Source organism: Desarmillaria tabescens (assembly GCF_030435595.1).
Source record: "Desarmillaria tabescens strain CCBAS 213 chromosome Unknown EV420scaffold_416, whole genome shotgun sequence".
NCBI lineage: Eukaryota > Fungi > Basidiomycota > Agaricomycetes > Agaricales > Physalacriaceae > Desarmillaria > Desarmillaria tabescens.
Genome location: NW_026848715.1, coordinates 1 through 13,980, shown reverse-complemented (window position 1 = coordinate 13,980; position 13,980 = coordinate 1). Strand labels below are relative to the sequence as shown.

General features: G+C 45.3%; 2 protein-coding genes across 2 annotated transcripts; one reads left to right on the top strand and one right to left on the bottom strand.

Moving 5' to 3' along the window:
• Positions 1-9,913: 9,913 nt before the first annotated feature.
• Positions 9,914-10,655, top strand: EV420DRAFT_1633076 (GPCR fungal pheromone mating factor; the record flags this gene model as incomplete). Its single annotated transcript, XM_060476178.1, has 5 exons — positions 9,914-9,951; positions 10,047-10,101; positions 10,165-10,231; positions 10,286-10,411; positions 10,459-10,655. The coding sequence occupies 5 exons, from the start codon at positions 9,914-9,916 to the stop codon at positions 10,653-10,655; spliced, it is 483 nt and encodes a 160-aa protein (XP_060321306.1).
• Positions 10,656-10,982: 327 nt separating this feature from the next.
• EV420DRAFT_1610955 (phosphatidylserine decarboxylase) lies at positions 10,983-12,922 on the bottom strand. Its single transcript, XM_060475054.1, has 2 exons — positions 12,236-12,922; positions 10,983-12,177 (listed from the first exon to the last, which is right to left on the bottom strand). Exons 1-2 carry the CDS (start codon positions 12,464-12,466, stop codon positions 11,098-11,100), a joined length of 1,311 nt encoding a protein of 436 aa, XP_060321305.1. The 5' UTR covers positions 12,467-12,922; the 3' UTR covers positions 10,983-11,097.
• Positions 12,923-13,980: the final 1,058 nt, after the last annotated feature.

Genomic DNA, 13,980 nt, shown 5'->3' with positions numbered 1-13,980 from the left:
CAAATTGCGCGGGTTTGACCCTCGTGAACCGCACAGCCACCGTCGGCATTAGCTTTGGTTGACGCGACGATGACGCTGCAAGCAAGCGACGAATCAATGATGCATTTCCCGTCCACTGTCATCGTGTGCACTGACCTCTTTTGCGGAGTACAAAAGGGATTACTTGCGAAGTATTATTGTTGTTTTTCGCTCCAGACTCCCTGCCCTCAACTCGCTCACCATCTTCCCTCTCAGTGCTAACGCTGGACGCTGGATTTCGTCTCAATGCGAGTACGATGCGGTTAAACAATCTGGTGCACTGACCTTGGCCTTGGTGCGAGGAACTCAGAATACCACTGAAGTTGTTGAGAATCCCCGCCGTTTTGGCTCTTTCCCGACAATGCCGATTACTACCTTACCAAGGAAAGGATCAGGCTTGAAGAACGAGACTAAGCTCGTTGTGTCTATAAAATATTATGGTACGCTTTCAATCTAATTTGCATGCATTATCGACTACTGTGGTTAGACCAGGGCGTTCTGCACAACCCTACTGACGGGAGGTTTGCTGAAGCAAAGAAGCAAACTGCGCAGGGAGCTACTTTATATGTGGTATTTGACATGATGGCTCACATCAAGGTGAGCCGGTCTGCCTTTATCGTTTTTCCAGAGCCCATCGGTGAATTGGACGCTTTGAAATTCAAGCTCAAGGTCAATATGATCCGTTTCTAGTTCCGAGCGAAAGGCCACCCAGTTGCGGAGTGTAAACTTCGTCGGCCCTAGCGTGCCTTAAAAGCCTTCATCACAACTAACTTGTAGGCAGCTATAGATCGCGCTCGATGCCCCACCATATTCACATGGAAGTCCTGAAGTCTAAGATTCAGAGGTACTTGCAAGAGGATGACTTTTTCCTTCACTCGCTACTCGTATGTGTGTTCTCCCTGTGTTCTTCGTAGTAATGGCTTACTGATAGCTTCTGAGCAGTTTCTAATCATGTGGTCTGTATATGCAGCTCGCTTTGAAGTTTCTCTATAAACTTAACACGAGTGCGTAAAGACGTACAGATTGGGCTCCTCCAGTCATGGCAAGCTTTTACTGCGTGTGGCTTGGGCGTCGGTGTGGGACGACGGTAACCGACAATTCAAGGAAGTCTCCGGTTTTAAAATGCGCTCAGAAGTACTCCCTTTCATCCTTTCATCCACCGACGCTAAAAATTTTGCAAGGTTGCCACTATGCATTACGTGAAAGAACATACAAGTATTCTGGTCCCAAACGTCCTTGTATATGATCCCGACTGGGACAGAAAAGTTGGCGGAGAGTGGATGATAATGGAATATGTGCGTATTGCTTCAAACTTCTTGGAAGAATGCTCCCAGTTCAGATGCTTGTTGAGAGATTGATGGTGTTAACCCCTCACTATTATGGAGGTCTTTAACAGATGATCAATGGGAAGCTCTGTATATCTGTAGCAGACATCTGGTCCCAGCTTCTCCGATTACGCTTCAACTTCACCGGAAGCATATACGAACAACAAGATGATTCTAAATATCGGCCCAATGACCTATATTCCACGAGCTGGTACTCTCGCACTCCCAGAGGCTTCGACGTACGGTCCATTTTCATCTACCAGAGAGTGGCTGGTAGCCGCTGCTAATGGAAAGTTATCTCCTACTTTCAGTAATCCCCCGGACTTCGATTACGAACAGGCACATGAGTGGCAGGAGGCTGCGAGCACCCTGCATGTCCTCCCGGAAAACAAAAGCGAAGTCTTCAAGAACTACTTTCCTCGTCTTATGATTCAGGTCGCCGCTAGCTTCTCGTTCGGACCTCATTTACTCCCTCAGGCTATCGAAGACTGTATTCTCGATTCGATTCTCAAAGGGCAACTGTACACTGATCAATTATTCAACAAGGACGTTGCCGTTGGACACATAACTCAAACATTGAACCTGCTTAACACGAATCTCATCTTTCGCTCAGTTTCGCGATTAACATGCAAGGATCTTCGGAAGATTGAACACTTTGGTCGTGAAACTTTGCTGCCTGGGCCGATTCTTGAAGCTTGGATGGCCATGCGAGAAAAGGCAATCCAAGTCAACAAATTTGACAAATTCTATGCGACGTTTGGAATACTTTCTTGTTCTAATTATCATGTAGGAGAACAGTACTTCTGCTTTATATGCTGCTCATGTCATATTACAGTGCCAGTCTGCTAATAGGCACACACTGTCGCACCCAGAGGTCCGACGATGTGGAGGATGCGAGATAGTCTTTTATTGTTCTGTCGAATGTCAAAAGCAGGATTGGAAATATCACCGCGAGATTTGTCGGCTTTGTTCCCGAGCAGTAAACAAGGGGTAAGCTTTGGGCTGGATCTATCACATGTCGAGGTCTTATCACTGTTCAGATGGGCTTCCGCTACCCATGTCACTCCGTGACCAACTCTTCGTCATATTCTACGTTCGAAGTGATATAGACAAAGATATCCTGGCAAGCCTACAACAGAGGTATCTCGATGATCATCCCGGCGCGGAGGCTCACAAGCTTGTAGCCGCCCTCGATTACACCAAGATAGTGCCGGAGCTGGACATCAGATACGCAGATGAATATCGCCATGAGGATCGCTTGGAGCATTACGTGAAGGTGTGCAAGAACGGTGGTGGGAGGCGTTGCTTCGTGAGAACACCGTTTTTTGTCAAAAGAAAGGTGTGCTGCGCTTATTTACGTTACCAACACTCATGTAAGGGATACTGGAAGCTTCAATGCAACAAAGCATCGCTATGGGTCATAGAGTTGATGTTAGGGCACTGATAATACTTATGCCGTGCTACTGTGCTTGCTTAAATGCGTGATTGTACGTTTCCATCTAAACAATCTGTGCCTTCGAGAATTCGTACGACCACCTCAATGTGCAATTCAGTGTCTTAAACGTCACACTGGGAGGTCGCGTCCGAAGCCTCTTTCTGTCATAATCGACTAAACATCGCTGAACGGCTTCACCTCGTCTCTGCTCTTTCCCTGTTTTCCGACAGTATTATAACTCTCCGCCTTTTGTCAGGCACGAACAACATCTAGGACTCCTCTCCCCTTCGATATTCCTTCCAATTCCTCCAGGATTGATTTGTTGGGTCGAAAAGGAGTGAAAAGGTTCATGGTTAGTAAAGTATCTTTAGGTACAGATCGACGGTTAATCACTGAAGTCTCCCCTTTGCTCGGTGGAGCTTTGGCAGGAATTGTCACCCAAAATATGATCAGAAATCCCCCACTATAGTTGCTACTACCACTATCCCAATTGGCTACCGCTGCGCGGTGGGCGTCTCCGATGCTTTATGGCAATCAGTAATGCAAGACATGTCGAGGAGTGCGTAATAATATTTTTGAGGTTCACTGACAGCATCATATCACACCACTTGAACATAATGAACATGATCCAGTTTTACAGACTTTGTTCGCTATGCGCGGTAGCCTCCCATCCGAAAGCCTTAATTTACTACAGTGTCAGGGTCGTCGAACTCAGGGTCTGGCCTTTGGCTCCGGGAAAACCTTACTAACGCCAATACCTTCGTGAAATTTAACACGTCGCCAGAAGGAGGTTTGCCTCTTGATGTTCATTCGGTGAAACGCCGGCAATTCAGACCAGTGTAATGTAAGGCATATAAACCATAGAAAAGTTGTAATTATAACAAATATTCTGCATAGCAGCCTGTACGTTAGTGTACAAAGCCGTAACTGTGACATTCCCGTCTCTGTACCAATGATATGTATTTATAATGTTTGGACAACGAAAAGAAATCATTATAGATCATCACATACTCAGTCTGCTCGATAGTCACTGGCTTTCAGAGCATTTCTCGCGTCTTGAATTGTGATGTAGTATGCTCTGTCACCTCCAGTAGCCTCGATCTAAATCACTGCATAAATACGCGTGCCAAGTAGCAGCAAGTTGCATGACACTCACCGAAGAGGCTCCGTTGCCCAAGTATGAAATGCGATTGGGATGTATCGAGACAAACTTCCAGTCCTCCCATCGCGGAGAAGCTAACATTTCCATGTAGTGAAGAGCTGGAACGATAAGATTTAGCGATTCCTATTTGGATCTATCCTTGGATACGTACTGCTACCAGCGTAGAGCGCATCCGGTTCACCGTCTACTTTGCCGCCTTTATACCAGGAGGGACAAGGTTCGGTCTGTTCCCATACATGTATCAGAGCAAGCCTTAAGTCTCGAAGATGTTCATACAAATGAGATCCTTCATAAGCGCTACGGATACTCGTATCATTAACAGCGTTAGTTATATGAATGAAAAACACACCTTCTCGTTGGATATTGTACTCGTCCTGTGCATCCTTGTTAACTTCCATGGTTTTTATATCTTGTTTCTGCAGCTTCGACCTCGAATTCATTGAGTACATCACAGTTATCCGAGTTAGATTCTCCGAACATACAAGCAAGCGACGATGTAGTCGGCTTGTGCCTCTGTACAGGGCAATAGTGACCCATTGACATACGTTATCCCGGGTCCACAACCCATCAGGAACATGTTGGGGAATCCGGTAACGGCGATTGACATATAGGCTGTATTGGGCGTGTCATGAGGCAATACGGCAGAAGTAAGGGGAAGCTCAAACCCTTTGGTCGCTGCGCCCATACATCACTGAGATCGACGCCGTCTCCTCCAATGAACTTGTAGCTCGGCTTGAAACCTGTGTCGAACCCTGTCGCAAGGATAATGCGATCCATCAGGCGCTCGATGCCATCGTCCGTCATGATACCATTTGTAGTGACCATTTTGATTGGTTTATTGGTGAAATCGACAGTAGGAAGCTTCAGCCTGGGAGGGAAATTAATTGCGCATCTATTATCAAGAAGGGGACCTACGCCTCCAGGAAAGCGGCACCAGGGGTCGGCCTACGACACTACATTTTACACCGAATTTGACCGTCAAGCCAAATAACGAACAAGTCTCAGTATACTTACCCCAACGGCAAAGCTGTTTCGCATGTTTAGGTTAGTCACTAATACCGAAGACACGACCTGAACTCACTCGGGCATTAGAGCCAAGAGAAGGTCATCACTCTTTACAGATGACTTCATGTGTTCAATAGAAGCCTATTTCATCGTCTATATGATGTGAATTAACGGCGATAAATTCAATTATTAATAATACCTTCTGAGCCTCGACCCTTTTTTCGTAATATCTGGGAATGTCGGGGAGAGTCTTAGGGAATGTCAAAACCACGAAGAAAACAAACCAAAGTAGCCATTAATGGAGGCAGAAACTTCCTTGAGATGGCGGTACAAGGTCTCTGGACTCTTGATAAAATCAGCTTGCTCCTCTTTCGTGTCTATAAGAAGGTAACAACTGTCAGGTATAGATATGAGGACAAGGGTAAGATGGAGTTACACAAGAAGTTCTCATTGTGCCATTCATGGCCTTGGAGGAGTTAAGCGTAAAAAGGGTCGGAACGACCTGATAATAGGTGAGGATATAAGTTCAAGTTCGAGCATTGTTTCAGGTAAAACTAACCCAAAATTTAGATCTACCATAAATATCGAGATTCTTGCAATGTGGAGCAATGGCACCTATAGTCTGAAGACTGGAAGAACCGATACCTATTACAGCACTGGTAGAGATCTTGAGGATAGGTGGCGGAAAGATCAAGAAGAGTGAAAACGACTTACACGCGTTCGTCTTTGAAAGCGCTCTGCCAATCAAGATCACAGGCCACTCAGCAGTGTGAAAAATCCGGGTTTCGTGAATGACTCCAGACCAGGAATCGCTGGATGATTTACATTACTATGAACACGTTTCAAAAATAGGTGGTACGTCAAAAGATGACATTCTTACCTCAAGACACCAGTGGCTGGGGCAAATACATCATAGGATTTCGTCTCGGCTTCAGACGTTCCCAAGTTCACCACTGTTATATCCCATGTTCCCAGAGCATTGTTATATATTGCTTCAGTGACTTTGTGTCAAAGCCGAATGAAAGGTACAATTCCGAATTTTTGGGCAAAGATTTTGAAATATTTCTTGATTTCACCCGCACCGGAATAATATCTTTGAATGGTGTGAGTGTGAGATGCACAGAAAAACCGCCCACTCTGGCCAGTCTGTGTAGGGTGCAAACGAGTACTGGTAGGCAGCACTTGGAACATTGCCTTCATGATCCTCAGTCTTAGCGGGGGGGACAAGTAATGACAGGCTTACATCGACAACCAGGATAACGGTTTGCGTGCCTATAAAAACGAGTTAGGACTAATTGGAGGATGGTGTTATCTGTCCTACCATGTGCCGCTGTAATCTATAGTAGGTAGCATCATAAGCAAGTCGGTAAACACTTAGACACTGAAGACACTACTGTCGTCTTTCTCGAACAGGACAAACTTGATGGGTCCAAGTACACCCTTTTTCTGTGCTTCAATGATTTTATATGCAAGGCACAGTCCAGCCACTCCTGCACCACATCTAACATGTAAAACTTAAGATTTGTGGAGAAACATAAGATGCTGCAGCTCACATAGCAATACGCAAAGGCTGCAGACGAAAACCTGGAAAAAAGGGATCTGCACTGTTGTAAATCCTGCGATATCGAGAACACTTACCAGGTTTGTTGAGATAGTTCCAGTCGCTCAACGTAACATTGCTAGTGTTACTTGTCAGAACGCCTTTTGTGTCATCGGTTTTGCGTCTGAAACAATGAAACATGGTGGAAAGAGGCTGATGTACTCAGAATTCTGCGACAAGAAGAGTGGCTCCTTATATATGTACCAGTGGCGAAGCGTCACCGGATGACGTGTTGGTGGGAAAAGAATACATGAAACAGAGATTTCGATAGTCACCTGAAGCACAGCGAAGATGCAAACCATACTTGAACAGGGCCTCTTAGTATACAAGCCTCCAACCCGTGTCTTCATCACAATTGCTGGACCCTCGTACCTCGGGACCCAGCAACCTGACTATGACATGGGTTTTCGGCTTGTTGGGGCCTGCCCCAAAACCCGGCTTATCACTGGGGATATTGGTTGAGTAAAATCTTTATTAAGAGACTCTGAGCTGTTGAGAATAGATGTCAGCAGGGGGTATGAATGTACTATACTGTTTTATTTAATTCAAACCTTGGTATGACATGACATGTATTTGGACCAATTTGAATGCTCAAACAGGACATTAGGGGTGGTCAGAGTTGTGATTCTGACATGATTATAGCATGATTATAGCAACAATTATGGATGCAATTTTGTTGACAGAATATGGGAGAATTGTGAATCATGCAGAATTGTTGAATTGTCTCCAAGAGGCGATTCAATGATTCTCAGTCATGGTGATTATAGTTTTGATTATCCTTGTCAATCCTTGATGTCAAAAGCTTAGTAGCTACCTTACATAACAGACTTCAGAATCATGGTCAGAATCATCAAAGAGCCAAGGGACAGTCAAAGTTCCTCATGATTTTGTCACAATTATAAAACCATAATCACCTTCAGAATCGTGGTGAGAATCACCTCAGAATCACAACTCTGACTGTCCCCTATTGAGGATGCATGATGGACAAAAAATATTTAAATCTCAAAATTTGGAGTTAGGGATGTACACTGTACTCTTATGGATATGACCATAGCAATGCAGCCATAGACCATATAAAAATTACTGGCTATGGTATGGTACAGTTGATGTGATATCTGTACCGTGTCCTGGGTCCATACTATTGTCCATATATGAACACTTTGATTATGAAAATGGATATCTGGTGTGAAAGTGTGAGTGTTATGTGCTTCTTTTAGGTCATAGGTACTGATCTTTATGGCATAAGATAGTCTTCTGTCCCTCCCTCAACAACTGTATTTAAACTGTGTGAATACAACTATATTTTGGGTCATTAAAGTTGGCTATAGTATGGAATCGTATCTGTATATGCTATATGTAGCCACCATACTATGGATACAGTGCACATCCCTATCATTTATTGACCTACTACATTCACAGCTATCAACTTTACATAGACAAAGATCAGAAAATATGAGGGGAATCAAGAAATGATGTACCACTCACTTTAAGTATGCAGTATATATTATCCCAGGCAGCTCTGTTCACAGCCATATGCATGGCCATGACAATCATAAATGTAACCATCCATACTGTTCCAACTTCCAAGAGTTGATTGGGCATTGACAGTACCATTATGGGAACAGCTGTGGCCATAGCTGACCTCCTCCTCTATGGCTGTATTTGTAACAGTACAGTGCAGATCCCTACATATAGTTGAAGTACAATTATTGAAGAAGTAGTAGGTGTAGGCGACCTTATGATGATATTAAAGCAAATAAATATGATTTCAATGAAGCTAATAACACTCACCAAGTTTCAATGACATGCTGCTTACTACATATTAAACATGTATTAGTAATATATGTATGCCAATGCAAGTAGTACATGGTCAAAACATAGTATTAAAAAAACACACAAAGAAAGAAGAGTGGAGAGGAGAAAGTAGTTACAGAATATTCAATGCACATGCTGGTAAATGACAAAATTATGAATGACACTGTATGCATACTGGACATCTCAGTGTATCTCCTGGTACTTGAATACAAAAGTACAGAGAGTATGAGACTTCCAAGTCTTGAGGCAAAGCCAAAATAATAACATCTATCCCGATGCAGCAAGGGCACCCAGCGGCCAAGCTCACATTGATTAAGGCCGGTGGCAACGTGGCAATGTTCAAACTCAGCCAGAATAGTCCGTGGCAAGGGAATGGCCGGTATATTCAAAGTCCGCTAATTTTACATAAGCAAATCCTGTGGCTGTGGTCCACCTCTCTTAATATATAGATTTGAATATAACTTCTCTTTCCGTTCTATTGTGATGCCAATTTTATTTTTATCTTATAGAGGACAATATAGGTCATCATATCACCAATGAAAATCAAGTCAAGGAGCCTTGTATCGGTCAGGAAAAAATCAATGATGAGTGATTTGTGAGTGATATGAATTTTAGAAAAACAAGAATACAGTATTAGAAAAAAGTGAGGGCATCGGGTTGCATAAATTGGTGTCGCAAATCGTTTTACTAGTTATAAGGATGGATTTTTCCTGCAGAACCATGGGCCAGAGATTACTTGTTGTGGTGCTACAGGCAAGACGAACCAGAACCACTTTTCAGAGCCGTGAGAAAATACTCTAAATTGGGAAACGGTGGCCCAAATTTGGCGCACGGAAACCGGTGTACAGAGGTGCCGGTAACCGGTAATTTTGGACTTTCCTCGAAAAAATTCACCATGCTATCAAATCATTATGGAATCACCTAAAACTCATAACGTATACTCTTAAACATAGCTTTGACATTATTATATACTTTACTGGATGAAAAATGGATGAGGGAGGTTTTAAAATCCATCGGAAATTTGCCTGTACATCCGACCGGGTGATGACTGTAGAAAGTTGTAGTACATTCTAGATTACATTGCGAAGTAGTATAAATACAGGCTCTGTAGGAGCCTAGGAATAACAAGTTCATATCAACTGGCCTTACCAGCCAGGAGTCTACCCTGTGCAACACCGAGGATTCCAACATTTCTTTTTGTTGGGATTTGGCAATCCGGCATCATGCCGAGTCTGCTTATTAAGGAAGAAGTCTGAGGAAAAGCGTGGAAAGTTCTAGTAAAAGTACATTTAGTATAAAAGTAGGTACTTTAGCATAGATCCTCATGCGTTTGCAGAGCTCAGCCAAGCGCAATACTAATGGCTTGCTACCGTGCATGTGACACTGGGAACGAACCGATACCCCGTTTTCCAACACTTTTATCGCATTCGTCCTCGTACTGATTCCTCTCCCATGGCATCTCCAGGCCTGTAATTCGGGGACGTGCCTCTTCGTGATATGAACGGCACTGGCGCTCTTGAATGTCTTCTTGAATAGTATTGTATGGCATAATAATGTCGTTGATTGGGTGCCTGTGTGCTCTTTTCATTGAGTGTGGCGTACATTGAACGGACGAAATTAAACCTTGGCAACAAGAATTAACATCGCCGCCTCAGTGGCTATTCCCGCGGCGTCTCTCTGTATCAGCCGTCGCCTGTATAAAATTTCTGCTTGTCAAACAGTGTCTATTACGCGCCAAGATGTATGCTCTCTTTTTTTTTTTTGTTCTTTCAACATTTCATGTTAAGCTGCTTTTTTTTGCCAGAAACGACGAGATATATTCATCGATCTGGCTATTGAAGTGGGCCTGCCTCTCCTTGAACTCCCACTTCGTGAGCTGTGACCTTTCCCTTTCATTTTATAGAGGTCGCTAATGCGAAGTTAAGACTATATCGTCAACGGACATTGTTACGACCTTCTTGAAGACGTCGGATGCACCGTCGTGGCCTACAACACCGCACCTGCGTACCCCTTGGTTTACGTTTCGCTTCTTATCTGCTCCATTTTCTGTTGTACGTCTATCTTCTTTTCACATTATCAACTGGAGTTAATTCCCCAGCAGTTTTCACCATCCGTTCTTTCCTTCTCCATCGGCTCCAATTCAACCAGTTCCTTTCTTCCAATTCTTCTTTGACCGCCAACCGGTATTTCCGCCTTATGGCTCTAGCCTCTATCGAGTTGTTCGTGAATACAATTTCCGGCTATGGCCTCTATATCAATATCAACCGGGGGGAGATCCACCCCTGGGTGAGCTGAGCTAACACCCACTATGGCTGGTTATGCCCTCGCCATTCTTCAAGTTCGTAAGCTGGGATGCATCCCAATTACCTCTATCTGCGTTCGTCTCCGTATCCACTTTGGTTATTTGTTATGTATGCTACTTAAATAACTGTACTAGTAGCCTGTTCTCGAAAGATCCCAGGAGTTCTAGTGGCAAGACGCTTTTGATTCTGGGCCACCAGCTTCACTCGGCGACGCTGTCTCACACCTATGTATGCTTAGCATGCCGATGATGTTGATCCAATGAAGTCGTTGCGGTCATACTGCAGTCTCACAGGCCAGACGTCTCATGAAACGAAGAAATGCAACAGCATATGGTCGTCATACATTCAAGACAAACAGCGATACTAGTACATTCAAGCTAGTCATATGGGAAATTGACGTACAAACATTATACGTATTCAACCACCTGCTCTACTTACGCCTTGCTGGCCTGCGCTATGATCGAGTTCACCTTGAGGTGCTGGTCGACTATGACGTGATCCGCAAAAGTGACCTTGACCTGGGGACCAAAGATGAGCGCATGAGACGAGCCACCAAAGTGGAACATCCCGAGCTCATCACCAGTCGAGACCTTCTGTCCACTCTTAACGGAAACCGTACAAGTCGACACCTCTGCCATTCCAACACCGATGAAGGCGACGAGTCCAATGACTGGGTTGTCAGCTTGGATGTAGATGATGGCACGAGTGGAGGAGTGGGTGAGCCATGCCTGAGAGCGAATGAGGGCTCCGTGGGGATCGCCGGGCTGGAGATCGGGATCACCGACTTCAGCTCCAGCGTCGGGGATGACGGCATAGTAAGTTCCTGGAACGACCTCTGCACGGGTGATGGTACCATCGATGGGGCAACGCCAGCGATGATAGTCCTGCGGGCTGAGGAATGCCTGATAGACCGTTCCACCGACGAAGGACTGAGCCGCGGCGGCGTCGCGGTAGAGCATATCGTAGATGGAGTAAGCCTGGCCCTTGAGCCAGAACTGGTCGTGATCTTTGACACCGGTCCGGATACGATACACGGTGGACTCGCAGGCGCTGTGGATGAGAGTTTTGTTCTCGGGGAAGTCGATGGGGCGAGCTTGGGCTTGAATCTCACGGGTGAAGAAATGGTCCCAAGAGGTGAAGCCACGGTTGACTGCATCAGGATCAGGACACACGTAGGTCGCGTTGAACTCGCCGCGACCCTCGGCCTCAAGACTCTCTAGGCCGACAGAGCCGAACCAACCCTCATCGTCATCGGTGAGCGACTTGTTGGAGTCGGGAGTCGTGAGGTACGTGCCCCAAGCATCCAACAAGTCCTTCAGGGCAACGTTGAATGCCTGCTTGCGAAAGAGGTCATAGGCTGCACCGGTGTTGCTAAGGAGGTCGAAGAGGAGATACATGGGGACACCGATAGGTTCCCCAATGACGTTGCCGGCCTCGTCCGTGGCGATGTGGAACTTCGGCGGCCCGACAATAATTTCATCCAACAAGTAAAGCAACTGGTCAAAGCTTGTGATCTGAGTATAGAAACGAGTTACTGTGAGGAGGCGGCAAGTAGTAGGGATAGAAATGTACCTGGTTTTCCGTAGAGGCTTGCAGGAAAATCTGATTCCACAAGTCGACCATCTCAGGATCGGCATTGATAGCAGCTTGGAAGTTTGCGACAGGTTCGGTATGGGCGGCCCTGGTCCTGTGTCTAGGCGCGCTGAGCTGAATGGCATGTCGGATGAAGCTCTTGTGAATCGCAGGATTTGCTGGGAGCCATCCACCGTAGCGAGTCAGAGTTGTCTTCCGATGCTGTGACATTGTCCTGGACAAGAAGACGTCAGCGAGTATGCTCGAAATACGGGGCGAGAACAGCGTACAGAATGTCTTTGTTCTCGAGATGTAATGGGTGATACCAGAGTGAGTTCTGATGTCGATGCAGAGGATATGGTCCCCTTTTTATACAGAGAGTAGGTGACCATCGAAGAAATAGATTTTGTCATGTGGACACGATATCAATGGTAGGTTGGTCGGTGAAGTTTGGACCTGGGATAGTATGGAATCGCCGTCAATGGAGCACCAGGTAATACAGGATGAATGCACGACACATCTATATAATTAGTATAACATGTTCGGTAGGTTATGTCATGAGCCCTGCCTACCTAGTGCCACGATTATTGTGCAAATGCCATTATAAGAACGTTTCCTGATTATCCTTCCAGTTAATATATTCGACAAATGGTTGGAAATCTTCCAATTCGTCCATGAGAAAACTTGGAACTCGGAAGGAGCGCTTCCTCTCCTAAATTTGAGTAATTATGCTCCTGGTCGAATTGACCTAAAAAATACTTAGTACAACGACAGCTTGCATGGTCAGCTGTTGTGCAACATACAATACGATGGAGGTCTTATGTCGTTTGAAGTGCACCCGTATACGCACTTGAATCGTAATAGTATTGAGTCTCATCCTATAGCTGACAGAAGTCCTGCCAACACGACCGGAGGTCCAAGTTCACCGGAAGAAACCTTCGGAGTTTGTCGTGGAGGGTTCCCAGCTTATGAAATGAAAAGCTACTGAACTGTGAGTTGGCTGCGGGCAAGATACTGAGAAAAGGCTTGCATTAGCTACTAGCGGGCTCGGCTAGCTTATACGGCGTAATCCTGAGTCCTACTTTTGTCACTTTTTTGCGTTCTCATTTGGCCCAGCATTTGTACTACACGCAGGCATCTGCTCCCATTTAGGTCCTGTCTCGTGTCAACCTGCCTAAGGCCACCAGCTTTCACGGAATGGATCGTTTTGACAATAGCATGGTTGCCGGAAGCGTTACGATATTTGTCGATTGACGTTCTCCATCCAGGGATGGTGAGTAAGAAAGTAGCAGAGTAAGAAGCCAGGGTCGCCTAAAAGCGGAGCTAAGCTTCAGTCGATTCGACCAATCACTGAGCTGTATAAAGACGTACTGCAAGGAAAGTCATTAGAACATGGTAGCTGCATAGTGTGGGCCTTATTACTCGTATAAGTGGGATACGCCCACACTCCTGTGAATATCACACATAGGAGACGCTAACTGCTGCCAGTGCTTTTCAGCTAATCGAGGCGCCAAGCAACCGGTGCGTGAAACTGAAGGACGCCGCCGAAATGAATGGAAGAGGCATATGTCAAGGCTGTACTTCCAAGTGACTCGTCGATACGTAATATCCAACCCCAACCTCTCAATGACCCCTCATTTGTGGTCATGCCGTCTCCAATACATCGCCGTCGATAATGTTCATCACGAGACATACCGAATAACAGCTGGCTCTACAAACGTGCAAATCATAGCGGTCATACATCA